The 26529-nt window shown below is 41.8% G+C and overlaps 1 protein-coding gene across 1 annotated transcript in view; it reads left to right on the top strand.

The window, feature by feature from the left end:
• SUPV3L1 (Suv3 like RNA helicase) overlaps nucleotides 1-26529 on the top strand; it is a 98819-nt gene that overhangs the window by 19789 nt on the left and 52501 nt on the right. The window contains exons 3-8 of the mRNA XM_053691853.1: nucleotides 9779-9886; nucleotides 11581-11695; nucleotides 12389-12557; nucleotides 13018-13129; nucleotides 20891-20968; nucleotides 22080-22171. Coding sequence (XP_053547828.1) covers nucleotides 9779-9886; nucleotides 11581-11695; nucleotides 12389-12557; nucleotides 13018-13129; nucleotides 20891-20968; nucleotides 22080-22171 — 674 coding nt within the window. The remainder of the gene's footprint in view (nucleotides 1-9778; nucleotides 9887-11580; nucleotides 11696-12388; nucleotides 12558-13017; nucleotides 13130-20890; nucleotides 20969-22079; nucleotides 22172-26529) is intronic.

Below are 26529 nucleotides of genomic sequence, written 5' to 3'. Positions count from 1 at the left end.
TTAGTATTAAGTTGCCTAGATATAGTATTATACAGTTGTTTATAGTAAGGATCCTCGGGTTGTGATTAGTATTAAGTTGCCTAGATATAGTATTATACAGTTGTTTATAGTAAGGATCCTCGGGTTGTGATTAGTATTAAGTTGCCTAGATATAGTATTATACAGTTGTTTATAGTAAGGATCCTCGGGTTGTGATTAGTATTAAGTTGCCTAGATATAGTATTATACAGTTGTTTATAGTAAGGATCCTCGGGTTGTGATTAGTATTAAGTTACCTAGATATAGTATTATACAGTTGTTTATAGTAAGGATCCTCGGGTTGTGATTAGTATTAAGTTACCTAGATATAGTATTATACAGTTGTTTATAGTAAGGATCCTCGGGTTGTGATTAGCATTAAGTTACCTAGATATAGTATTATACAGTTGTTTATAGTAAGGATCCTCGGGTTGTGATTAGTATTAAGTTACCTAGATATAGTATTATACAGTTGTTTATAGTAAGGATCCTCGGGTTGTGATTAGTATTAAGTTACCTAGATATAGTATTATACAGTTGTTTATAGTAAGGATCCTCGGGTTGTGATTAGCATTAAGTTACCTAGATATAGTATTATACAGTTGTTTATAGTAAGGATCCTCGGGTTGTGATTAGCATTAAGTTACCTAGATATAGTATTATACAGTTGTTTATAGTAAGGATCCTCGGGTTGTGATTAGCATTAAGTTACCTAGATATAGTATTATACAGTTGTTTATAGTAAGGATCCTCGGGTTGTGATTAGCATTAAGTTACCTAGATATAGTATTATACAGTTGTTTATAGTAAGGATCCTCGGGTTGTGATTAGTATTAAGTTGCCTAGATATAGTATTATACAGTTGTTTATAGTAAGGATCCTCGGGTTGTGATTAGCATTGTTACCTAGATATAGTATTATACAGTTGTTTATAGTAAGGATCCTCGGGTTGTGATTAGCATTGTTACCTAGATATAGTATTATACAGTTGTTTATAGTAAGGATCCTCGGGTTGTGATTAGTATTAAGTTACCTAGATATAGTATTATACAGTTGTTTATAGTAAGGATCCTCGGGTTGTGATTAGTATTAAGTTACCTAGATATAGTATTATACAGTTGTTTATAGTAAGGATCCTCGGGTTGTGATTAGCATTAAGTTGCCTAGATATAGTATTATACAGTTGTTTATAGTAAGGATCCTCGGGTTGTGATTGGCATTAAGTTGCATCCCTCCAGCCGCAAGCTGCACCCCTTTGAGATTAAGGGAAAGGACTAAGGATTATTGTCTAGGATATAAATACTAACATCGCTATGTACTAATGCTGGGACCATACAAATAATGATCTAGGTGGCAAAATGCAACTCTAATGTGGGCAGGCATAATGATAGTATACTAACTATACCAAAGCAGTTAGCGGACATCTCATGGTATCACTCAATGCTGTCTAGAAGTGTGAAAGGAGCCTTATAAAACGTAAGCACTAGGGCGAGGAAAGTCTTAAAGCTAGGTTAGTGAAGTTACTTCAGTGTAAAACATGGCATTTATAACTGCGCACTCTTAACGGACATTCCTATGATGAGATACCTTAATAAATGTTTTAGACAATACCAGTCTTCATAAAAAGTACTCTTGCATAGAGGTATGGTGGTGAAGGAAAGGCAAATATGTCTGCTTTGTAGAAGTCTCTAAGTAACATACAAACAGCTATTAGACCTACTGGTATGGATTTTATATAACTCTCAGCCCATTCCTAGGCGTCGGGGAAATACTCCCTGCTGTAGAGTTGGCAATCTCACCGTTCCTTGTGTACACAGAGGTAATCATTTCACTAAGCAATTGGGTAACTTCCATGGTATGTATGTCTATATCGAGGGATAATCAGCTTGTAGTGCTGTAGAGAAAAGTCTAGCAGTGTCTTGCTGGAGTTCACTGCTCTATAACGACAGGGCCGTGCAGGCACCCTGTCTGGGGGTTAAGTACTAGACCTCAAGCTGTAAAATACTCTGGTGGACTAAATAAAAAATAAAATGTTATCTTTCGATAGGGATTTCCCTGCTGTAAAAGAATCTGTGACAAGTAAAAAATAGGTTTATATGCAGATTAGTGCTAAGATATGATGCAGCAAACAATCTTGCGACCTATCATGGCCGCCGCCCAGAACTTAGTTCCCCTTTAGCAAAATTTTTAAGCTACTATCTTCGGTAACATTTTGAAACTTGACCATTGAAACAATTTTTAGTATCTGGAATTTAGAAGACCACCGGTGGCATTTTGATTTTAACATATTTGTATGTACATTAGAAACTTAACTGAATATATTAGCTCAATGTTATGGTTATTTTAGAAATATTATCCATTTTAAAATAAACCCTAAAATCAGGGGACTTAATTATTAACATTTTTCTATTGTATAGCTGACCTTTTTAGGCGCACCTTGTATTATTGTTTTGGAGTTTTACAGAAACAAATAGACCCAATGATTCTGCACACATACCACTAGGGGGTGCTGGAGTACATCAGGTCACAATAGAAATCTCCCTAAGTGTGATGTGGGAATCCAGACGTGGACCCGTTGCTCAGTGTGCCTACAGGGGATATGGCTGCACCTCACTGACAAGGCCCACACTAGGCCGAAACGTACGTCTGGGGTTTTGCTGTTTCTCTCGTTCAGAGAGGGATTGCCTGGTATTTCGGGGCTGTACTGTACTGTGAAGTCAGGATCAGACTGATATGCTTCAGGAAAGTTCTTCTCTGTGAAAGGCACATGTTGAGCAAAAATAGGCTGCTTCTTGGGTGGTAACTAGCCATAGAACAAGCTATTATGCTATTGTTTGTTCCCAGGTTGAGCTCTTCTCTCCTTTTATTTACACAGTATTCACATCCATGCAGGCAAAGCTTCACAGTAGCTAGCAGGGAAGGCTGAGAGCTAATAAAGTAAAGCTTCACAGTAGCTAGCAGGGAAGGCTGAGAGCTAATAAAGTAAAGCTTCACAGTAGCTAGCAGGGAAGGCTGAGAGCTAATAAAGCAAAACTTCACAGTAGCTAGCAGGGAAGGTTGAGAGCGTATAAAGTAAAGCTTTACAGTAGCTAGCAGGGAAGGCTGAGAGCTAATAAAGTAAAGCTTCACAGTAGCTAGCAGGGACGGCTGAGAGCATATAGTAAAGCTTGAGTGTAGGTTTACAGGGGCGGCTGAGCGCGTATGAAGTAAAGCTTGGGTGTAGCTTGCAGGGGCGGCTGAGCGCGTATAAAGTAAAGCTTGGGTGTAGCTTGCAGGGGCGGCTGAGTGCGTATAAAGTAAAGCTTGGGTGTAGCTTGCAGGGGCGGGTGAGCGCGTATAAAGTAAAGCTCAGGTGTAGCTTGCAGGGGAGGCTGAGTGCATATAAAGTAAAGCTTGGGTGTAGCTTCCAGGGGCGGCTGAGCATGTATAAAGTAAAGCTCGGGTGTAGCTTGCAGGGGAGGATAAGCGAGTATAAAGTAAAGCTTGGGTGTAGCTTGCAGGGGCGGGTGAGCGCGTATAAAGTAAAGCTCGGGTGTAGCTTGCAGGGGAGGCTGAGTGCGTATAAAGTAAAGCTTGGGTGTAGCTTGCAGGGGCGGGTGAGCGCGTATAAAGTAAAGCTTGGGTGTAGCTTGCAGAGGCGGCTGAGCGCGCATAAAGTAAAGCTTGGGTGTAGCTTGCAGAGGAGGCTGAGCACGTATAAAGTAGAGCTTGGGTGTAGCTTGCAGGGGCGGGTGAGCATGTATAAAGTAAAGCTTGGGTGTAGCTTGCAGGGGCGGGTGAGCGTGTATAAAGTAAAGCTCAGGTGTAGCTTGCAGGGGCGGCTGAGAGCTGGTACCATACTCATTTTGTCAATGGTAACAAAGGGAACTATTCTCAGGGCAGAAGATGGTAACGTTATGTTTCTTTCATGTAATTAGCAAGAGTCCATGAGCTAGTGACGTATGGGATATACATTCCTACCAGGAGGGGCAAAGTTTCCCAAACCTTAAAATGCCTATAAATACATTCCTCACCACACCCACAATTCAGTTTTACAAACTTTGCCTCCCATGGAGGTGGTGAAGTAAGTTTGTGCTAGATTCTATGTTGATATGCGCTTCGCAGCAGGTTGGAGCCCGGTTTTCCTCTCAGAGTGCAGTGAATGTCAGAGGGATGTGAAGAGAGTATTGCCTATTTGAATACAATGGTCTCCTTCTACGGGATCTATTTCATAGGTTCTCTGTTATCGGTCGTAGAGATTCATCTCTTACCTCCCTTTTCAGATCGACGATATACTCTTATATACCATTACCTCTACTGATTCTCGTTTCAGTACTGGTTTGGCTTTCTACTACATGTAGATGAGTGTCCTGGGGTAAGTAAGTCTTATTTTTTATGACACTCTAAGCTATGGTTGTGCACTTTATTTGTAAAGTTCTAAATATATGTGTTTAAACTTATATTTGCCATGATTCAGGATAATCAGTATTCCTTCATTCAGACTGTCAGTTTCATTATTTGGGATAATGCATATAAATATATATTTTTTCTTACCTTGAAAAATTTTCAATTGACTATTTTTCCCTGCGGGCTGTTAGGCTCGCGGGGGCAGAAAATGCTTCATTTTTGGCGCAAACTTTTTTGGCGCAAAATTTAGTCATTTCCGGTGCCGTAGTTGACGCCGGAAGTTGTATTCAGTTAACGTCATTTTTTTTGACGCATGTATATTCAGACGATTTTTTTGCGCCAAAAAATGTGGGTGTCTGTTTCTGCGTCAGAGGTTGTGGTGTCATACTTTGCGCCAAAAAATATGGGCGTTGTACTTAGCGCCAATAATGTGGGAGTCATTCTTGGCGGAAGAAATGTGGGCGTCTTTTGTGTTCCACTTTTTTCTCACATTATTTAAGTCTCATTTTTTCATTGCTTCTGGTTTCTAGAAGCTTATTATTTTGCATTTTTTCCCATTCCTGAAACTGTTATTTAAGGAATTTGATAATTTTGCTTTATATGTTGTTTTTTTCTATTACATATTGCAAGATTTCTCGTACACTGTTCCTGTTTCAAAACATACTGAGGGATTCTTGTTGACTGAGTTCAGTCCTACCAAAGCTAAGTTCATTTGTTTTAAATGTTATGAATGTTTATCTTTAGCTATGGTTTGTAATAAGTTATCATGATAAACTTTTACATGCAGAATCCATTAGTATTTATGCTTTATGTATTGCTATTCTTTTTATATCTTATGTGCAAGATATACTTAGAAAATTTATAAGAATATTTTTCTGATTCTATGTTAAAGGCTTTGTCTGACTTTGCACCTTCTAATAAATTTTTTAGGTCTTTTTCAAACTTTTTTTAATTGTTGAAGTTTCAAATGACCAACAACATACTGATTTATCCTTCTCTGATGATGTTTTTTCTCATTCAGAATTTTCTTCATCAGATATTGACACTAACAAATCTACTTTTTTATTAGAGTACATTTGTTTTTTGTTGAAAAGGTGTTGATTATTTTGGATATTGAGGTAACTAGTTCTTTTTCAAGACTAGCTAACATTCAATTTCTGCTTATTTTATCTTCTGGGTTTTCAGAGGTTTTTTTCCAGTTCCTTATACTAGGGAATGGAATAGGCTGAGAATTTTTCTTTGATTCCTTCTTCAAAGGTTTTAAATTATATTCTTTGCCGGCAGTTAATTTCAATTTTGAGGGTTCTCCAATTTAATAGGGCTATCTCTACTCCTGCTAAATATGCTATTGTTTCTATAGCAAAATAGTATATATTTTCCTTTTAGATGGTTGTATCTTATTTAAGGAAAATTATTTATTTTCAGGTACTTTTCTTGGACCTGTGATTTATTTGGATGATGTTGCAATTGCTTCATTTTTCTGTTTACTTTAAGATCAAGTATCAGATTATGATTCATTTAGCATTGTTAAAGGGACAAAACCTACTGCTCATTTGAGGTTCAGACTAGGTGCTGTTGCATTTGTCTTGCATTTGTTGATTATGCAAGTCCAGTGTGTTGACTGGTCCTTTAACTGGATTAACATGCTAATAATTTCATTTGTGTCTTCATTTTATTGAACATTTTCACAAATGAGGTTTAATCTATGTCTTTAGCTGTTTTAGCTAGAAGAATTTTGTGATTTCTAAAAAATCCATATTTCTTTTTTTCCAAGATAATCAATTATTTGGTTCATAATTGGATTCAATTCTTAACTGTTACTCTGGGCTTCAAGTTTGAATTCTAAGACTAAAACTTTAAGCTTATATTAGTTTGGTTGTTCTTACTAAGGAACGAAATCCTATATTCTTACCCAAGTAACATGTTTTAATTGGAAGGTTTTTTTTTTAGTTCAAAATCAGCTCCCTAAATTTTGCATGTATGTGCCGTATTCCAGCTTGGCTGGTAAGGGGCAGGTTAAGACTTTTTTTTTAAATTTGTTTGGTTCTATTCGGTCCAAATTTCTTAGATTTTGGGTACAGAATAAAATTCAGAGTAAAACAGTCTGAGAAGTCTTTTTTTTTCTCTATTCTATTCCAGCTATTCCAGTAAGGCTAACACTTTCCTTAAGTGTGTTTCAGTCCTATATATTTTGGGTAATGTTGAAGCGCGGCTGATCACCCGTTGGGGCTCAAGCGCTGCTCAGACCTGGAATCTTCTGGGGTATTTATTCCAGTTCCATTTTTAGGAACTGGGTTTTGGGGTTTTATTCAAAACTATTCATTGTTCCAAAGATAGAAAATCTTCTTTATATAAATGTACCATCTTTTAGATTGGTATTTATATGGTCTATTCTGCCTTTTTTGGTCAGTGATAGCATTATTTGTTTTCATTAGATACAATAGATGCATATCTTCATTTTCTGTTTTCATTCAGATTATTTTTATTTTCTGAGACTGCGGAATCTCATATGATTCAACTTTGTTTTTTCAAGACGTGGTTAGAGGATCTTTTAATCAAAAGTTCTTGATTCCTCACAGAATGGTCACCTTTTTTAGGTTTCCAGATAGTTTGTGTCACTGTCTTTGTCTCTAACAGGCAAGTGACAATTTTATTGGGTTCCGTCTGTCGGTACCTTCAGTCTCTATTATTTCCAGTTTTTTATGCTGAATAATGGTGCAGGGATTCTAGGTTTTCACTTTTTAAATCTTCGAATCCTAATGTTTATCTATCTTTGATTCAGTGGTTAAGATCACCATCATTTAGTTCTACAGGTCTCTTCGATTCTTTCAACCTGGACCATGATCTCTACAGATGCGAGTCTTTTAGGTTGGGAGGTTGTCTGAGGATCTCTGTCAGCTCAAGGGGTTTGGAAATCTCAGGAGGCGAGATTACCATTTGATATTTTGGAACTCCGTGCATTCTCAGAGTTCTTCAGTTGGTTTCTTTTTGAAGAAGAGACGTTTATTGTTTTTTTCAGACAATGTCACAACTGTGGTGTATGTCAATCATCAGGGTGGGACTATCAGTCCTTAGGCTGTGACAGAAGTATCTCAGATATTTGCTTGGGCTAATTCCAGCTCCTATCTAAATTCTGTGCTCTTTTTCCCAGGTATAGACATTTGGGAAGCGGATTATCTCTGATAATCAAGCTTTACATCTGGGAGAATGGTCTCTTTACCCAGATGTTTTTCAATTTTTCAGATGTGAGGGCTTCCAGAAATAGATCTGTTGGCATCTCATCTAAACAAGGAACTTCCCAGGGGCCTTTTCAGGTCCGGGGATCCTCAGGGTTATTTCTAAAATTCTAATGGAGCGTTCGTTTGTACTGCTGGTGGCTCCAGCATGGCCTCACAGGTTTTGGTATGCGGATCTCATTCGGATGGCCAGTTGCCAACCTTGGAGACTTCCGTTAAGACCAGACCTTCTATCTCAAGGCCCATTTTTCCATCAGGATCTCAAATCATTAAATTTGAAGGTATGGAGATTGAACGCTTGATTCTTAGTCATAGAGGTTTCTCTGACTCGGTGATTAATGCTATGTTACAGGCTCGTAAATCTGTCTCTAGAAAGATTTATTATCGAGTTTGGAAGACTTACATTTCTTGGTGTTCTTCTCATAAATTCTCTTGGCATTCTTTTAGAATTCCTAGAATTTTACAATTTTTCAGGATGGTTTGGATAAGGGTTTGTCTGCAAGTTCTTTGAAAGGACAAATCTCTACTCTTTCTGTTCTTTTTCACAGAAAGATTGCTAATCATCCTGATATTCATTGTTTTGTACAGGCTTTGGTTCGTATCAAGCCTGTCATTAAGTCAATCTCTCCTCCTTGGAGTCTCAATTTGGTACTGAGGGCTTTACAGGCTCCTCCGTTTGAACCTTTGCGTTCTCTGGACATTAAATTACATTCTTGGAAAGTATTGTTCCTTTTGGCTATCTCTTCTGCTAGAAGAGTTTCTGAGTTTTCTGCTCTTTCTTGTGGATCTCCTTTTCTGATTTTTCATCAGGATAAGGCAGTCTTACTTCATGATATTCATTTATTTTGTTCAGGCTTTGGTTCGTATCAAACCTGTCATTAAGCCAATTTCTCCTCCTTGGAGTCTTAATTTGGTTCTGAAGGCTTTACATGCTCTTCTATTTGAGCATATGCTTTCTCTGGACATTTTTTACTTTCATTGAAAGTATTGTTCTTTTTAGACATCTCTTCAGCTAGAACAGTTTTTGAATTATCTGTTCTTTCTTGTGAATCTCCTTTTTCTGATTTTTTTTCCATCAGGATAAGGTGGTTTTTGCTGTCCTCATTTAAATTCTTACCTAAAGTTGTGAATTCTAACAACATTAGGGAGGAATAATTGTCTTTTCCTAAGACTTCTTTGGTAAGATTCTTACATTCTTTGGATATGGTAAGAGTTTTGAAATCCTATGTTGAAGCTATTCAGATTTCAGACAGACTTCTAGTCTATTTGTTATCTTTTCTGGTTTTAGGAAAGGTCAGAAGGCTTCTGCCATTTCTTTGGCATCTTGGTTAAACTTTTGATTCATCATGCTTATTTGGAGTCGGGTTAATCCCCGCCTCTGAGGATTACGGCTCATTCTACTAGGTCAGTTTCTACTTCCTGGGCTTTTTAAGAATGAAGCTTCTGTTGATCAGATTTGCAAAGCAATGACTTGGTCTTCTTTGCATATTTTTACTAAATTCTACCATTTTGATGTTTTCTCTTCTTTAAGAAGCAGTTTTTGGTAGAATGGTACTTCAGGCAGCTGTTTCAGTTTGATTTTTCTGCTTATAATTTCAGTTTTTTTCATTATAAAAATTGAAACTTTTGATTTGGGTAGTGGATTAATTTTCAGCGGAATTGGCTGTCTTTATTTTATCCCTCCCTCTCTAGTGACTCTTGCGTGGAAGTTCCACATCTTGGGTATCTGCTATCCCATACGTCACTAGCTCATGGACTCTTGCTAATTACATGAAAAAAAACATAATTTATGTAAGAACTTAAATGATTCATTTCTTTCATATTAGCAAGAGTCCATGAGGCCCACCCTTTTTGTGGTGGTTATGATTTTTTGTATAAAGCACAATTATTCCAATTCCTTATTTTTTTTTTTTTTTTTATGCTTTCGCTCCTTTCTTATCACCCCACTTCTTGGCTATTCGTTAAACTGAATTGTGGGTGTGGTGAGGGGTGTATTTGTAGGCATTTTAAGGTTTGGGAAACTTTGCCCCTCCTGGTAGGAATGTATATCCCATACGTCACTAGCTCATGGACTCTTGCTAATATGAAAGAAATTAATTTATCAAGTAAGTTCTTACATAAATTATGTTTTCCTACAGCGCGACTCTTCCATCAAGCTTTCATCAGCTTTAGAAAGTACATCATGGAAATGGAGCCGCTGCAGGTTGACCTACACGTTATCCTTAATGACATTTGCTGTGGGGTTGGTAAGTACTTAACTACTTAATGGGAAAGTCAACCCTAGCATTTGTGAAACCCTAGGATTGACCATTGAAACAAATAAATGGGCCTTTCAGTCATGAAGTGTAAGATATTTCATGTAGAAAGCTCCTTTATTTGTTTCAAGCGATCGCCGTTCTGAGCCGCTAAGGCAGCACACTGCAGAACGCTGTTTGGCTTGAGAGATTACGTTTTTACCTCTTAGCCAATAGCCGTGCGGTAAATCCGGCTTGGCACCCTTGGGAGACAGATTTCCCGCAAGCTATTTGCTAACAGGTGAAAACGTCACCTCCTTGGCAAAATAAATTTCTGCCGTGGGCTTCGTTAGCAGCTAAGAATGGCGATTGCTTGAAACAAAGTCCCCTTTATTTGTTTTAGCGTTTCACAAATGCTAGGGTTGACTTTCACTTAAATGCACAAACCATTTCATTCTCTGAGTTTGCAGAAAGTATTTCTAACGAGCCAACAGTGTTACCAGAAATGACAAAAATAATGTTTAAAGAAGAAAAAGGCTTTAGACCTAAGGGCACTTACTGCTGTGTTATTGTAACATTGGTGTTTCCTAGAGAGCTGACACTCTAATTGCCCCCTGTCATGTCTCCTTTTGTTCAGTGACTCATTAGCTTTTTGTTTGTGATGCTGCTGCAGTCAGTGACTGTAGGACAGAAGAGCGGTGTGACCGCTAGCAGTGCCCAGCCACGTGCTGCTCTACCTTAAAGGCACTAGCAGTGCCCACGTGCTGCTCTAACCTTAAAGGCACTAGCAGTGTCCAGCCACGTGCTGCTCTACCTTAAAGGCACTAGCAGTGCCCACGGGCTGCTGTAACCTTAAAGGCACTAGCAGTGCCCACGGGCTGCTGTAACCTTAAAGGCACTAGCAGTGCCCACGGGCTGCTGTAACCTTAAAGGCACTAGCAGTGCCCAGCCACGTGCTGCTCTAACCTTAAAGGCACTAGCAGTGCCCAGCCACGTGCTGCTCTAACCTTAAAGGCACTAGCAGTGCCCAGCCACGTGCTGCTCTAACCTTAAAGGCACTAGCAGTGCCCACGTGCTGCTGTAACCTTAAAGACACTAGCCCAGTGATGGCTAATCTTGGCACTCAAGATTTTCCAAAACTACATTTCCCATGATGCTTAGGCACTCTGAAATCCATTCAAGCATCATGGGAAATGTAGTTCTGAAACATCTGGAGTGCCAAGGTTCACCATCACTGCACTAGCCGGACTCACGTGCTACTCTAACCTTAAAGGGATATTTTACAATATTGTTTTTGTGTAAAAATTGTCCCACACTCCGTAGAGAAGCCAAAAAGCAAATTCTTTATCCTCGTTCTACAAAGTGCTGCAAATTCCCTTTAGCGCCAGTTTGATTTGCAGGTTATGGCATTTTCTATTTGGTTTCTCTAGGGAGCCCGGTACAGACACAATTTTTCACAAAAGCAAGACGTGTTTAATGCCCTTTAATGAGTGCTCCCTGCTCAATAGTGATCTTGTTATCTCACTCATTGTGATCTGCATAAGCCAAGAAGAGGGAGAAGAATGTGTTTTGTATGGGTTATTTGTTCTACACTTGCTAGTGAATAAGTCACTGGAATAGAATCTTATACTCGCATTGTTCTCACTCAGTCTCTCTCGCTTTCTGTCTGTCTGGCGTGCTCTGTCTCTCACTCTCTTGTTTTATAGGACATGTTGATGATCTTTACCCGTTTTTTATGAGACACGCAAAACAGATTTTCCCAATGCTGGAGTGTATGGATGATCTACGCAAAATTAGTGACTTACGTTTGCCCCCTAATTGGTAAGATTCACAGCTGTTAAATAAAGATTTGAGTGCTGCTACTTTGTCTAGAAGGGGAAGCAGATTTCTCGTGTGTAATAAAACTGATTATTGATGGTACCATAGGAGCGTGAAGCTATCAAATACCTATTGCTGTTTGATGAAGTACGCGCTACAGCCAGTGGCGCGTGCTCTAAGTATGTTAAAGGGATACTAAACTAATTTTTTTCTTTCATGTTTCAGATAGAGCATGAAATTTTAAGCAACTTTCTAATTTACTCCTATTATCAATTTTTCTTTGTTCTCATGCTATCTTGATTTGAAAAAGCAGTACTGTAAGCTTTAGAGCCAGCCCATTTTTTGTTCAGCACCTGGGTAGCACTTGCTGATTTGTGGCTAAATGTAGCAAACCAATTAGCAAGCGCTACCCAGGTGCTGAACTAAAAATGGGCTGGCTCCTAACCTTTCATTACTGCTTTTTCAAATCAAGATAACATGAGAACAAAGAAAAATGGATAATAGGAGTAAATTAGAAAGCTGCTTAAAATTGCATGCTCTATCTAAATCATGAAATAAAAAATTGGGGTTAGTATCCCTTTAATAATCTGAATATTTTCCCGCTGGTTACATAGCTTGACTCTCAGAACGCCTGGGTATATGTTACTCCTTCTTTGTGAGCTCTAGATTTCATTTTCTGATGAGCGGTTTGCGCAGGTATCCTGAAGCCAGAGCCATAGAACGCAAGATCATTTTCCACGCGGGGCCAACAAACAGCGGCAAAACGTATCATGCTATCCAGAGGTATCTATCTGCCAAGTCCGGATTATACTGCGGCCCCCTTAAACTGCTGGCTCATGAAATCTACCAAAAGAGTAACGACACGGTCAGTATCTGAACACGTGCCCTGAACCCTTCACACAATCAGTTGTTAGATATATTTATAGTATGTGCTTGTTTAACCATAACAGAAATGTACCATCTTTCTAACTTATGGAAAAGGTGATATATGCCTCATACCCTCTGGCAACACGTAATAATACCTTACTGTGAGGGTCAGGAAGAGTTTGCCAAAGTGCAGTAAATCTAACTGAAGCTGTGACCCATTCTTGTCTCAATTTCACTTTCAGGGAAAAACAAAAATAATCTTCTAGAATACAACAGTAATAATTGTCTGCTAGCAAATCGGTTTGCATTGTGACATGACACTTTACATGCCTGTTTAGTATTTAGTAGCCAAGAGGGATTTCCAATAGCCCAAGTTTATTGCCATTAACCTATGTGAGAACTGTAAGTTCACACAGTCTGTTTGATATGGAAACCTCTTGGGCTCTGTGTGTTTTTAGGGTGTTCGTTGTGATCTTATAACAGGAGAAGAGCTGGTGTTTGTGGACCCAGAGGGTCGGCCTTCCAGCCACGCGGCTTGTACTATTGAGATGTGCAGCGTGACTACCCCTTGTAAGTACGCATGTATCTTTACGTCTATCAATCGCACAGAGCTAGTCACATAATGCGCAGTGCTGTCACTCGCTTCTGATGGGGGACTAGGAATGCTTAGCTGTCTGTCATTGGATCTTAGCCCTGCAATGCAGTACATTTCCCTCTGGTAGATAAGAAGTTAAATAATTCACTGCATTTAGATAGTTCTAATTAGCTGTTCATAGAGCACTTTTATGTGGGCTTCTATTACCGTATGACTATTTTACTAACATTACACTGGGGTTATAGTTAATATGTAAAGTACTTCCTTTGTCTTCCCTTTAAGCCCTGGTTGGCACATACTGTGAGAACAGTGCAGTCATTTAGCTGGTATGTTCCGCAGCGCTACACAGCTATTACATTGTGAGCAGTGCGCTTTAGTGATAGCTGGAGACCTGCACACGCTAGTTTTCCATCTTAATGGGAGGAGAGTCCACTGCTTCATTTATTACTTGTGGGCATTAAGAACCTGGCCACCAGGAGGAGGCAAAGACACCCCAGCCAAAGGCTTAAATACCTCCCCCACTTCCCTTATCCCCCAGTCATTCTTTGCCTTTCGTCACAGGAGTTTAGCAGAGAAGTGTCGGAAGATTCAGAGTAGTCTCTTATGGAGGGTAGTACTCTTCATAATGGGACTGGAGTTTTAAGTATTCCTGTCAGCCTCTCAGTGAGAGCATGGATGAATGTTAGAGTCCGGAGATGCAGGGAGAGTCTTTCTGCAAAACCATCCCGACTCAGATTAACAGCTCCACAAGCAATCAGCGTTGATGAGTTTCGCTGCCTGCTTTTCTGGTCTCAAGTCCATGTCAGGAGCGATGCTACTACCCTGTCACACTTGAAAGCAGTGTTAATTTTGACGGCAAATTTGGATTTAGTTTTAGTCTTTTTTTTGACTAAAATGCCATTTTAGTTTTAGTCGTATTTTAGTCATCTGAATTTTTTTAGTTTTAGTCTACTAAATCTTCAGTAGATTTTAGTCTACTAAATTTCCAGTACATTGTAGTTGACTAAAATCTAAGGGGTTTAGTTAAAGATTAATGCACTATTCAAGCATGGCATGTATCTATAATTTGCAAACTCATTATATACTCCAGGAGTAAACATAACACCTGTTGTTATTTATGGTGTTAAGATTTAAATATGCAATACAGACACAGATTTAGCTCTTGTGATATATAACATCTTTATTAAACTTACTAAAACCAAGTTTCATAAACAAACAGAAGTGCAACTTTAAAATATAAACAAACTGTATTGGCTGTATCGCACATATTACCCAATATAAAAACTATCAGTTCTCTGTTAATCATTAAAACAAGTATCAGGTAACTCAACACAACAAAATGTTTGTGCAGCTAGCACAGGCACAGCATAACAAACCCATACTCGTGGGTTATGCTTATTTCTATAGGAAGAATCAATTGATTGTTCACAGATTCGAAAATGTTTCGGCAACAAAATTAGCACTGCTCTAGAACTTCCAAACTCATTATATACTCCTGGAGTAAAGGTTTATTATCCTGTTTTTATTTATGGTATTAAGGTTTGCGCATGCAATACAGATTTAACTGTTGGGTATAGAATGTCTTTATCTTAAAATGTAATTAAACCAAGTTTCGTAAATAAACAAGAAGATAACCTTGCTTTATTTTTTTTATTTTTTTACAAAAGAGCAGTAATTAGATATGGAACACATTTCATAAAGTGTTAATTTTGACAGCAAATTTTGATTTAGTTTTAGTCGTATTTTAGTCATCAGAATTTCTTTAGTTTTATGCTCATTTTCGTCTAGTTTTAGTCAACGAAATTAACACTGCTTGAAAGGCCAGGTTCCTGTTCCACGGCATAGATTCCGGTAAGATCGTTTTCTTTATACACATATAATGTAAGAAGACAGGGTCACAGTGTGTGTCTCCTTTTATCTGTAAGGGGGTTATTGAACAGGGGGGGAATTTGTGCATAATATTATTTGTTTTTTAATGCTGCGTCATGTGCGAGATGAGGCTCTGTCAGTGTGTGAACAGTCGGCTCTCAGCAAGAGATCGACGCTGGCCTTTTTTGGCGCGTTTTCTCTCTAGTGCAGGAACGTTCCTGCATGGCACTCCATGTGACCGGGTGTGGCATCTTTAACTTCCTCTCTCTTGACCGGCCGTTGTAGGAGACGAAGCGGTTTCTCTGTGGTCCGGATCATAGGAGGTGGTGAGTGCCCCGTCCATTGCAATATAAAGGTGCCATTTAATTTTTATCTAGTGCGCAATAAAGGCACAAGCTATGGAGGACTCCGATATGTTGGAGGGTACTCCCTCTTTAATTAAAACAAATAACTGTGTCTATTGTGAGGAGATTCCGGTTGATCCGCCTGCTCAACTTTGTTCCACATGCTTTGATAAGATTGCAATATCTAAAAAGAATACGATATTTAGTACAATTGAGCCGTCAACCTCTGAGGGTTTTCCGTCCCGTGAGGTGCGTTCCATACACATCTCCGATAGCACATGCAACTCCTCGGGGCACTACTAATCCTCCTGCGGGAGGGGCCCTTTGGCTGCCAGATTTCGCTGATCATTTACAAACGGCGGTTTCTGCGGCCTCCGGTGCATTACCACGCCCTGCTAAGCGCAAGCGAAAGGTGCAACATAGCTATCCGTCCCAGGGGTCATCTACTCCGCTGGATGTCTGAGATTATCCGCTGATGAAAACGGCTCAGACTCTTCGGAGGATGTTTTTTCTGGGTCGGAATCAGTGACTTCTAGGCCTCTGTCTGTGGCGAAACCAGATTTTAAATTTAAGACGGAGCATTTACGCTTTCTGCTGAAAGAGGTGCTTGCTACTTTGGAGGTTCCTGACCCAAAACTGCCGGAGGATCCCTAAACTAGATAGGGTTTACGAGGACAGGGTGGTGCCTCAGGCTTTCCTGGTCCCCGTTAAAATGGCTAATATTATTAAAAATGAAAGGGAGAAACTTGGTTTGTCCTTTTGCCCCTCTACTTCTTTTAAAAAGCTATTCCCTGTTCTGGACTCGCAGCTTGAGCTGTGGGGGGGGGGGGCATTTCTAAGGTGGATGGTGCCATCTCCACGCTCACTAAGCAAACGACCTATCCCGCTCGAAGATAGCTCTTTGTTCAAGGAGCCGATGGATAAAAAAAAAATGGAGTCTATGTTGAGGAAGATGTTCCAACTCACAGGGTTAATTTTTCAACCGGCAGCGGCAGTTGCTGCGGTGGCTGGAGCAGCTACCCATTGGTGCAACGCTCTTTCTGCTATGGTTGAGGTGGAGATTCCCCTTTCGAGGAGATACAGGAACAAATTAAGGCCTTAAAGGGACACTCGGGTCAAATTAAACTTTCGTAATTCAGATACAGCATGTTATTTTAAACAATTTTCCAATTTTACTTTGATTAAAAAAATATATGCAGTCTTTTATATTTACATTATTGGAGTCACCAGCTCCTACTGAGCATGTGCAAGAATTCACAGCGCATACGTATATGCATTTGTAATTGGTTGATGACTGTCACATGGTACAGGGGGAATGGAAGCATACATAACTGAAATTTGTTAGACAAAAATCTACTACTCATTTGAAGTTCAGAGTAAGTGCTATTGCATTGTCTTGTTATCTTGCATTTGTTGATTATGCAAAGCTACTGTATTTACTGGTCCTTTAAAGGGACATAATACACATTTTTTTCTTTGCATAAATGCTTTGTAGATCTATTTATATAGCCCATAAAGTTGTGTTGTTTTGTTTTTAAATGTATAGTTTTGCTTATTTTTAAATAACATTGCTCTGATTTTCAGACTCCTAACCAAGCCCCAAGAATACCGTCAGCTACCTTCTCCAGCTTGCTCCTGTTTGTGTAAAGGGTCTTTTCATATGCAAAAGAAGGGGGAGGGGGGGAGTGTCTTATTTCCCACTTGCAGTGGGCTTTCCAGCTACCTTTTCAACAGAGCCAAACTGACAGCTTCTAAGTAAGTTTTTAAACTGTTTAATACTGGATTTTTATATCAGTATCTGCATCTTATTCTTATAGTAGTGTCTATTACATGCAGTTATATGAAAATGAGTGTATACTGTCCCTTTAAGGGTAGCTCATTTGTTCATCTGTGATGCAAATATGCAGATTAATCGCCTGAATGCCGAGACATCAGGTTTTTCTGTTCTAGCCCGTAGGGCTCTGTGGTTAAAGTCATCGTCCGCTGGCTGGTACTTTTTGGACTCTATCATATCCACCGTCACGGATGGCAAGGATGCTTTCCTACCGCAGGATAAGAAGAATAAGCCTAAGGGGTCTACTCTTCGTCCCTTTTGTTCGGACAAGTCTCAACGCCAGCAGCCTGCCGCGAAAACAGAGCAGTCCAAGGGATCTTGGAAACCAGCTCACTCTTGGAACAAATCCAATCAGAGCATAAAACCCACCGAAACAAAATCAGCATGAAGGGGTGGCCCCCGATCGATCTCTGGATCGCGTAGGGGGCAGACCATCTCTTTTTGCGGAGGTCTGGATAAGAGACTTCAGGCCCTTGGGTTCTGGAGGTCATAGCCCAGGGTTACAGGATAGAATTTAAGACTCGTCCACCCAGAGGCAGATTCCTCCTGTCAAACCTATCATCAAATCCAGAGAAGAGAGACGCCTTCCTAGGATGCGTGAGGGATCATTCCCCTCGGAGTAATCGTCTCAGTCCCTCTAGCAGAAAGAGGTCTGGGTTATTATTCAAACCCTTTCGTGGTCCCAAAGGAGGAGGGCACGTTTCGCCAAATTCTAGACCTAAAGTGTCTAAACAAATTTCTGTCCCATCGTTCAAAATGGAGACTATCAGGTTGATTCTGCCCCTAGTTCAAGAGGGACAATTCATGACGACAATAGATTTGAAGGATGCTTACGTTCACGTACCAATCCACAGGCATCACTTCAGGTTCCTAAGATTCACATTTCTGGACCAACACTTCCAGTTTGTGGCCCTATCGTTCGGTCTGGCGACTGCCCCATGAGTCTTTACGAAGGTTCTGGGAGCACTGCTCACGGTGGCGAGAGCCAGAGGTATTGCGGTGGCTCCTTATCTGGACGATATCCTGGTCCAGGCTTTGTCCTGCAGTATCGCGGAGGAACACTCTAGGGCTCTTCTCCTCCTTCGATCCCACGGATGGAAGATAAACGAAGGAAAGAGTTCTCTGGTTCCCAGCAACAGGGTGGAATTCCTGGATACAATAATATATTCCTTATCCATGAAGATATTCTTGACAGATTATAGACATTGCAAGATTGCGTCCAGCTGTCATGCCCTTCAGACCTCCTCAAGGACATCTGTGGCCAGGTGTATGGAGATGATTGGGCTCATGGTATCCAGCATAGATGTCATTCCATACACCAGGTTCCATCTCAGGCCTCTTCAGTTGTGCATGTTGAGACAATGGAACGGCGATCACTCATTTCTATCCCAACAGATATCTCTGGACATCTAAACGAGGGAATCCCTCTCTTGGTGGATCCGTCCGGGACAACTGTCCAGGGGACATCCTTCTTGAGACCATCCTGGGAGATTGTGACCACGGACGCGTATATCAGGATTGGGAGCTGTTTGGGGTTTCAGAAAGGCACAGGGCAGGTGGACTTGAGAGGAGTCGAGTCTACTGATAAATATTCTGGATTTAATGCTCTGAGGGCTTGGCCCACCCTGGGGTTGTCCGATTTCATCAGGTTCCAGTCGGACAACATTACCTCGGTGCCTTACATAAACCATCAGGGGGGAACGAGAAGCTCTCTAGCCATAAGGGAAGTATCTTGGATTCTGGAATGGGCAGAGAACCACAATTGTTTTGCTCTCAGCGATCCACATTCCAGGTGTGGACAACTGGGAAGCAGATTTTCTCAGCAGACAGTCGTTTCATCCTGGAGAATGGTCTCTCCATCCCCGAGGTGTTTGCAGAGATCTGCAACAGATGGGGGACACCAGAGATAGACCTCATGGCATCCAGACTCCACTTCAAGCTACCTAGATACGGGTCGCGGTCCAGGGATCCCAAGGCAGAGCTGATAGATGCCTTAGTGGTGCCCTGGGAGTTCAACCCACTTTACATTTTTCCACCGTTGCCACTTCTACCTCATGTAGTGGCCCGCATCAAGCAGAAGCAAGCTTTGGCTATTCTGATTGCTCTGTCGTGGCCGCGGAGGACGTGGTTTGCAGATCTGGTGGAGATGTCGTCATCTCCTCCATGGAGGTTACCCTGTTGCAGAGATCTGCTGGTTCAGGGTACTTTTCTACACCAAAATCTCGATTCTCTGAGGCTGACTGCGTGGAGATTGAACGCTTAGTCTTGGCCAAGAGGATTTTCGGAGAGAGTGATTGATACTCTTATTCAGGCCCGGAAGCCGGTCACTCGGTGCATCTATCATAAGGTGTGGAGGACCAATTTGTCCTGGTGTGAGGAACGCGGATATCCCTGGCACAAGGTTAGGGTATCCAGGATTACTGCCGGTTTCTTAAAGGGTCAGATTTCGGCTTTATCTGTACTGTTACACAAGAAGCTAGTGGAGCTTCCTGATATTCAGTTCTTTGTTCAGGCTCTGTCTAGGATCAGACCTGTCTGAAATTCTGCTCCTCCTTGGAGCTTAAACTTTGTTCTTAAGATTTTGTAGAGGGCTCCGTTTGGGTCTATGCATGCGCTTTACATTAAACTTCTTTCCTGGAAGGTCCTATTCCTACTGGCTATTGCATCTGCTCGCAGATTCTCTGAGTTAACGGCCTTGCAATGTGAGCCTCCTTACCTGGTTTTTCACCCTGAAAAGGCTGTTCTTCACACTGGATTTGGTTTTCTTCTCAAGGTTGTGTCGAATCGTAACATCAATCAGGAAATAGTAGTTCCTTCCTTGTGTCCTAACCCTTCTTCGTCAAAGGAAAGGTTGCTTCATAATTTGGACATGGTTCGGGCCTTGAAGTTTAATCTTCAGGCTACAAAGTAATTCAGACATACTTTGTCTTTGTTGTGTATTCAGGGAAGTGCAGAGGGCCTCTTCCACTTCACTGTCTTTTTAGTTGAGGAGCATTATCTATCTGGCCTATGAGACAGCGGGACATAAGCCTCCTCAGAGGATTACGGCTCACTCAACTAGGGCTGTGACCTCTTCTTGGGCCTTTAAAAATGAGGCTTCTATGGAGCAGATTTGTAAGGCGGCGACTTGGTCTTCTTTACATACTTTTGCAAAATTTGACAAATTTGATGTTTTTGCTTCGGCAGAAGCAGCCTTTGGGAGAAAGGTTCTGCAGGCTGTAATGCCCTCAGTTTAGGGTCCACCTATTTTTACCCTCACATTTTTTTCATTCAGTGTCCTCTAGAGCTTGGGTATTCCCACAAGTAATGAATGAAGCAGTGGACTCTCCTCCCATTAAGACGAAAAACATAAATTATGCTTACCTGATAATTTCATTTACATCTGTGGGAGGAGAGTCCACTGCCCCTGCCTGTTTCTCATGGGGGCAGAACTAAATTTTTTAATCTTCTGGCACCATTTTATACCCTGATATTTCTCCTACTGTTCCTTGTTCCCTTGGCAGAATGAGTGGGGGAGGTATTTAAGTCTTTGCCTCCTCCTGGTGGCCATGTTCTTAATTCCCACAAGTAATGATTGAAGCAGTGGACTCTTCTCCCACAGATGGAAATGAAATTATCAGGTAAGCATAATTTTATGTTTTTACATGTGATATTTTAAAATTGCCCTCTGTGTCTTTTATGTCCTGTAGATGAGGTTGCTGTGATTGACGAGATCCAGATGATCCGAGATCCATCCAGAGGTTGGGCCTGGACAAGGGCACTTTTAGGTAATCAGCATTTTCACCATAGGACTGAGTACAAAGCATATAACGTGTCCGTAATGTTTCTGATGTCAAGGTCTCAGGTTCCAAGGGAAAGTTTTTAGTCATAGGGACATTTAGCCCCTACTAGGGTTAAACTGTACTAGTGACAGTGACATGTTTATGGGCTTAGTCCCTGCTAGAGTTAATAAGCTGTACTAGTGACATGTTTATGGGCTCAGTCCCTGCTAGGGTTAATAAGCTGTACTAGTGACATGTTTATGGGCTCGGTCCCTGCTAGGGTTAATAAGCTGTACGAGGGACAGTGACGTGTTTATGGGCTCGGTCCCTGCTAGGGTTAATAAGCTGTACGAGGGACAGTGACGTGTTTATGGGCTCGGTCCCTGCTAGGGTTAATAAGCTGTACGAGGGACAGTGACGTGTTTATGGGCTCGGTCCCTGCTAGGGTTAATAAGCTGTACGAGGGACAGTGACGTGTTTATGGGCTCAGTCCCTGCTAGGGTTAATAAGCTGTACGAGGGACAGTGACGTGTTTATGGGCTCAGTCCCTGCTAGGGTTAATAAGCTGTACGAGGGACAGTGACGTGTTTATGGGCTCAGTCCCTGCTAGGGTTAATAAGCTGTACGAGGGACAGTGACGTGTTTATGGGCTCAGTCCCTGCTAGGGTTAATAAGCTGTACGAGGGACAGTGACGTGTTTATGGGCTCAGTCCCTGCTAGGGTTAATAAGCTGTACGAGGGACAGTGACGTGTTTATGGGCTCAGTCCCTGCTAGGGTTAATAAGCTGTACGAGGGACAGTGACGTGTTTATGGGCTCAGTCCCTGCTAGGGTTAATAAGCTGTACGAGGGACAGTGACGTGTTTATGGGCTCAGTCCCTGCTAGGGTTAATAAGCTGTACGAGGGACAGTGACGTGTTTATGGGCTCAGTCCCTGCTAGGGTTAATAAGCTGTACGAGGGACAGTGACGTGTTTATGGGCTCAGTCCCTGCTAGGGTTAATAAGCTGTACGAGGGACAGTGACGTGTTTATGGGCTCAGTCCCTACAGAAAGCACAAGTCTGCTGTACTTAACGCAAGGGATTTGGGTTACTGCTCACTGGCTGAGTCTGTTTCAGGGCTGTGTGCAGAGGAAATTCACATCTGTGGAGAGGCTGCTGCTATTGACCTGGTGACCGAGCTGATGTTCACCACCGGGGAGGAAGTAGAGGTGAGACCAGAACTTGTGTGTGTTGTATATTAATGTTTAATCAAACTCAAGTGTATAATTAAAATAAATACCTGAACACTATTTTGGGTGCTGTTACTGGGTACTATTAGATACAGTTTTTGTGCTGAGTTTGCTTTTGTTTAGTTTACAGCAGGATATAAACACATAAGCACAATAGGTGCCTGTTGCAGTGTCACATCTGTATCGTACGTTAGTTCCTGGGGGAGAGGGGGTTATAAGTATTTTCCTTCATAAGATGGTGACTGTTACAGAAACTTCCCATAAACCGATATACAAGCAAAAACTTTTATTAAATTTCTTCCTTGAAAGGCAAACAGGTTAAAGTAAATACAGCAGGCGGTGAGACATCTAGAGATGGTAAAGTGATAGAAAGCTCTTGTGCACAGACTTTTATTCCTTATCACATATACACCATTTATATGATCTCACTGTGTAGAGTAGGGGGCCGGTTTACTAAACTGTCGGCATTTAACATTGCACAAGCAGTTCTGGTGAACTGCTTGTGCCACGCCACCCCCTGCAGATTCGTGGCCAATCGGCCGCTAGCAGTTGGTGTCAAACAACAGATTGCTGTCCGCTGCCTCAGAGGAGGCGTACGAGTTAAGGAGCAGTGGTCTGAAGACCGCTGCTTCTTAACTCCTGTTTCCGGCAAGCCTGAAGGCTCGTGCCAAAATAGTGGTATACGGCCCCTAGGTGTGTTTAACAAAACATAACTTGTGTGACAAACATAATACAGTCATAGCTAAACACAGTCTGGTACCAAACACACATTCCATAAGGAGGAGGGGGGTTGTGTGTGAGGCTGTAATTCTAGAAATTACTAGAAAAGGGACTCTAAATGCATCTATATTGTGTGTATACATCAGCCATGGTTGGGGGGGGGGGGTGTATACATTAGTCATGGTTGGGGGGGGCGTATATACATCAGTCATGGTTGGGGGGGGGGCGTATATACATAAGTCATGGTTGGGGGGGGGGGCGTATATACATCAGTCATGGTTGGGGGGGGGCGTATATACATCAGTCATGGTTGGGGGGGGGCGTATATACATCAGTCATGGTTGGGGGGGGGGCGTATATACATCAGTCATGGTTGGGGGGGGCGTATATACATCAGTCATGGTTGGGGGGGGGGGCGTATATACATCAGTCATGGTTGGGGGGGGGGGGCGTATATACATCAGTCATGGTTGGGGGGGGGGGGCGTATATACATCAGTCATGGTTGGGGGGGGGGCGTATATACATCAGTCATGGTTGGGGGAGGGCATATATACATCAGCCTTTTCTTTCCAATGGCATGGATAGTCCACAATTCCAATTACTGCTGAGGAATTCAACTCCTAGCCACCAGGAGGAGACAATGACACCCCAGCAAAACTTAAGTATCCCTCCCACTTCCAATAATTCTCAGTCATTCTTTGCCTTCCTGACACGGAGGAGTGCGTAGATGGTCCTCTGAAGAAAAATTGATGGGTAGCTTCCCTTAAAGTAGGACTGGGTAATGCTTTGTTCATGTAATCCTCTTGAGTAAGAGTATTGGGAGCTGTTTGCTGAAGAGAGAACAGAGACTACTCTGGGACCTCTAGCAGCTATCTATGCTAACCCCCTTCCCGGCAACCAGGGTTAGTTACTCTGCTTTCCTTTCTACTCATGTCCCTGTCAGATGTGGATATGAAGCTGACAGACCTGAAAGTACTGTGCCTGCACCACGGTAAGAAGACCTCTGAGGTAAGTCCGTTATTTCTCGCCCTTAGCTGGGGAGGATTTCTCTGGGGCATGACAGGTGTTTGGGTGGGCCCATGCTACCTCTTAAGGGGTGTATTATGGGGATCAAGGTACCCCTGTGAGGAATCTGAGGGTGGCAGACAGAGGAAGAGTTCCTCCAGCATATGGTATAGCTTTTATTTAGTGAAGCTCAACTTGCTGGAGAAGCAAACCATAACCTCTCACAATGGGGTATTAAATTCTGCTCCCTCATCAGTCTAATACTTGTCTGCTTGTTTATCGTCCTATATTACGGGGGCTGTAACCCTTCTGTATCGGTATAATGTTCCGCTCTGCTTATTTATTGCCCTATAGTACGGGGGCTGTAACCCTTCTGTATCGGTATAATGTTCCGCTCTGCTTGTTTATTGCTCTATATTACGGGGGCTGTAACCCTTCTGTATCGGTATAATGTTCCGCTCTGCTTGTTTATCGTCCTATATTACGGGGGCTGTAACCCTTCTGTATCGGTATAATGTTCCGCTCTGCTTGTTTATTACCCTATAGTACGGGGGCTGTAACCCTTCTGTATCAGTATAATGTTCCGCTCTGCTTGTTTATCGTCCTATATTACGGGGGCTGTAACCCTTCTGTATCGGTATAATGTTCCGCTCTGCTTATTTATTGCCCTATAGTACGGGGGCTGTAACCCTTCTGTATCGGTATAATGTTCCGCTCTGCTTGTTTATTGCCCTATAGTACGGGGGCTATAACCCTTCTGTATCGGTATAATGTTCCGCTTTGCTTGTTTATTGCCCTATAGTACGGGGGCTATAACCCTTCTGTATCGGTATAATGTTCCGCTCTGCTTGTTTATTGCCCTATAGTACGGGGGCTGTAACCCTTCTGTATCGGTATAATGTTCCGCTCTGCTTGTTTATTGCCCTATAGTACGGGGGCTGTAACCCTTCTGTATCGGTATAATGTTCCGCACTGCTTGTTTATTGCCCTATAGTACGGGGGCTATAACCCTTCTGTATCGGTATAATGTTCCGCTCTGCTTATTTATTGCTCTATAGTACGGGGGCTGTAACCCTTCTGTATCGGTATAATGTTCCGCTCTGCTTGTTTATTGCCCTATAGTACTGGGGCTGTAACCCATCTGTATCGGTATAATGTTCCGCTCTGCTTGTTTATTGCTCTATAGTACGGGGGCTATAACCCTTCTGTATCGGTATAATGTTCCGCTCTGCTTGTTTATTGCCTTATAGTACGGGGGCTATAACCCTTCTGTATCGGTATAATGTTCCGCTCTGCTTATTTATTGCCCTATAGTACGGGGGCTATAACCCTTCTGTATCGGTATAATGTTCCGCTCTGCTTGTTTATTGCCCTATAGTACGGGGGCTATAACCCTTCTGTATCGGTATAATGTTCCGCTCTGCTTGTTTATTGCCCTATAGTACGGGGGCTGTAACCCTTCTGTATCGGTATAATGTTCCGCTCTGCTTGTTTATTGCCCTATAGTACGGGGGCTGTAACCCTTCTGTATCGGTATAATGTTCCGCTCTGCTTGTTTATTGCCCTATAGTACGGGGGCTGTAACCCTTCTGTATCGGTATAATGTTCCGCTCTGCTTGTTTATTGCCCTATAGTACGGGGGCTGTAACCCTTCTGTATCGGTATAATGTTCCGCTCTGCTTGTTTATTGCCCTATAGTACGGGGGCTGTAACCCTTCTGTATCGGTATAATGTTCCGCTCTGCTTGTTTATTGCCCTATAGTACGGGGGCTGTAACCCTTCTGTATCGGTATAATGTTCCGCTCTGCTTGTTTATTGCCCTATAGTACGGGGGCTGTAACCCTTCTGTATCGGTATAATGTTCTGCTCTGCTTGTTTATTGCCCTATAGTACGGGGGCTGTAACCCTTCTGTATCGGTATAATGTTCCGCTCTGCTTGTTTATTGCCCTATAGTACGGGGGCTGTAACCCTTCTGTATCTGTATAATGTTCCGCTCTGCTTGTTTATTGCCCTATAGTACTGGGGCTGTAACCCATCTGTATCGGTATAATGTTCCGCTCTGCTTGTTTATTGCCCTATAGTACGGGGGCTATAACCCTTCTGTATCGGTATAATGTTCCGCTCTGCTTGTTTATTGCCCTATAGTACGGGGGCTGTAACCCTTCTGTATCGGTATAATGTTCCGCTCTGCTTGTTTATTACCTTATAGTACGGGGGCTGTAACCCTTCTGTATCGGTATAATGTTCCGCTCTGCTTGTTTATTGCCCTATAGTACGGGGGCTATAACCCTTCTGTATCGGTATAATGTTCCGCTCTGCTTGTTTATTACCTTATAGTACGGGGGCTATAACCCTTCTGTATCGGTATAATGTTCCGCTTTGCTTGTTTATTACCTTATAGTACGGGGGCTGTAACCCTTCTGTATCGGTATAATGTTCCGCTCTGCTTATTTATTGCCCTATAGTACGGGGGCTATAACCCTTCTGTATCGGTATAATGTTCCGCTCTGCTTGTTTATTGCCCTATAGTACGGAGGCTATAACCCTTCTGTATCGGTATAATGTTCTGCTTTGCTTGTTTATTGCTCTATAGTACTGGGGCTATAACC

Source organism: Bombina bombina, chromosome 9 (assembly GCF_027579735.1).
Source record: "Bombina bombina isolate aBomBom1 chromosome 9, aBomBom1.pri, whole genome shotgun sequence".
Classification (NCBI taxonomy): domain Eukaryota; kingdom Metazoa; phylum Chordata; class Amphibia; order Anura; family Bombinatoridae; genus Bombina; species Bombina bombina.
Note: the sequence above shows the minus strand (reverse complement) of the source record. Positions and strands in the feature narration are given on the sequence as shown.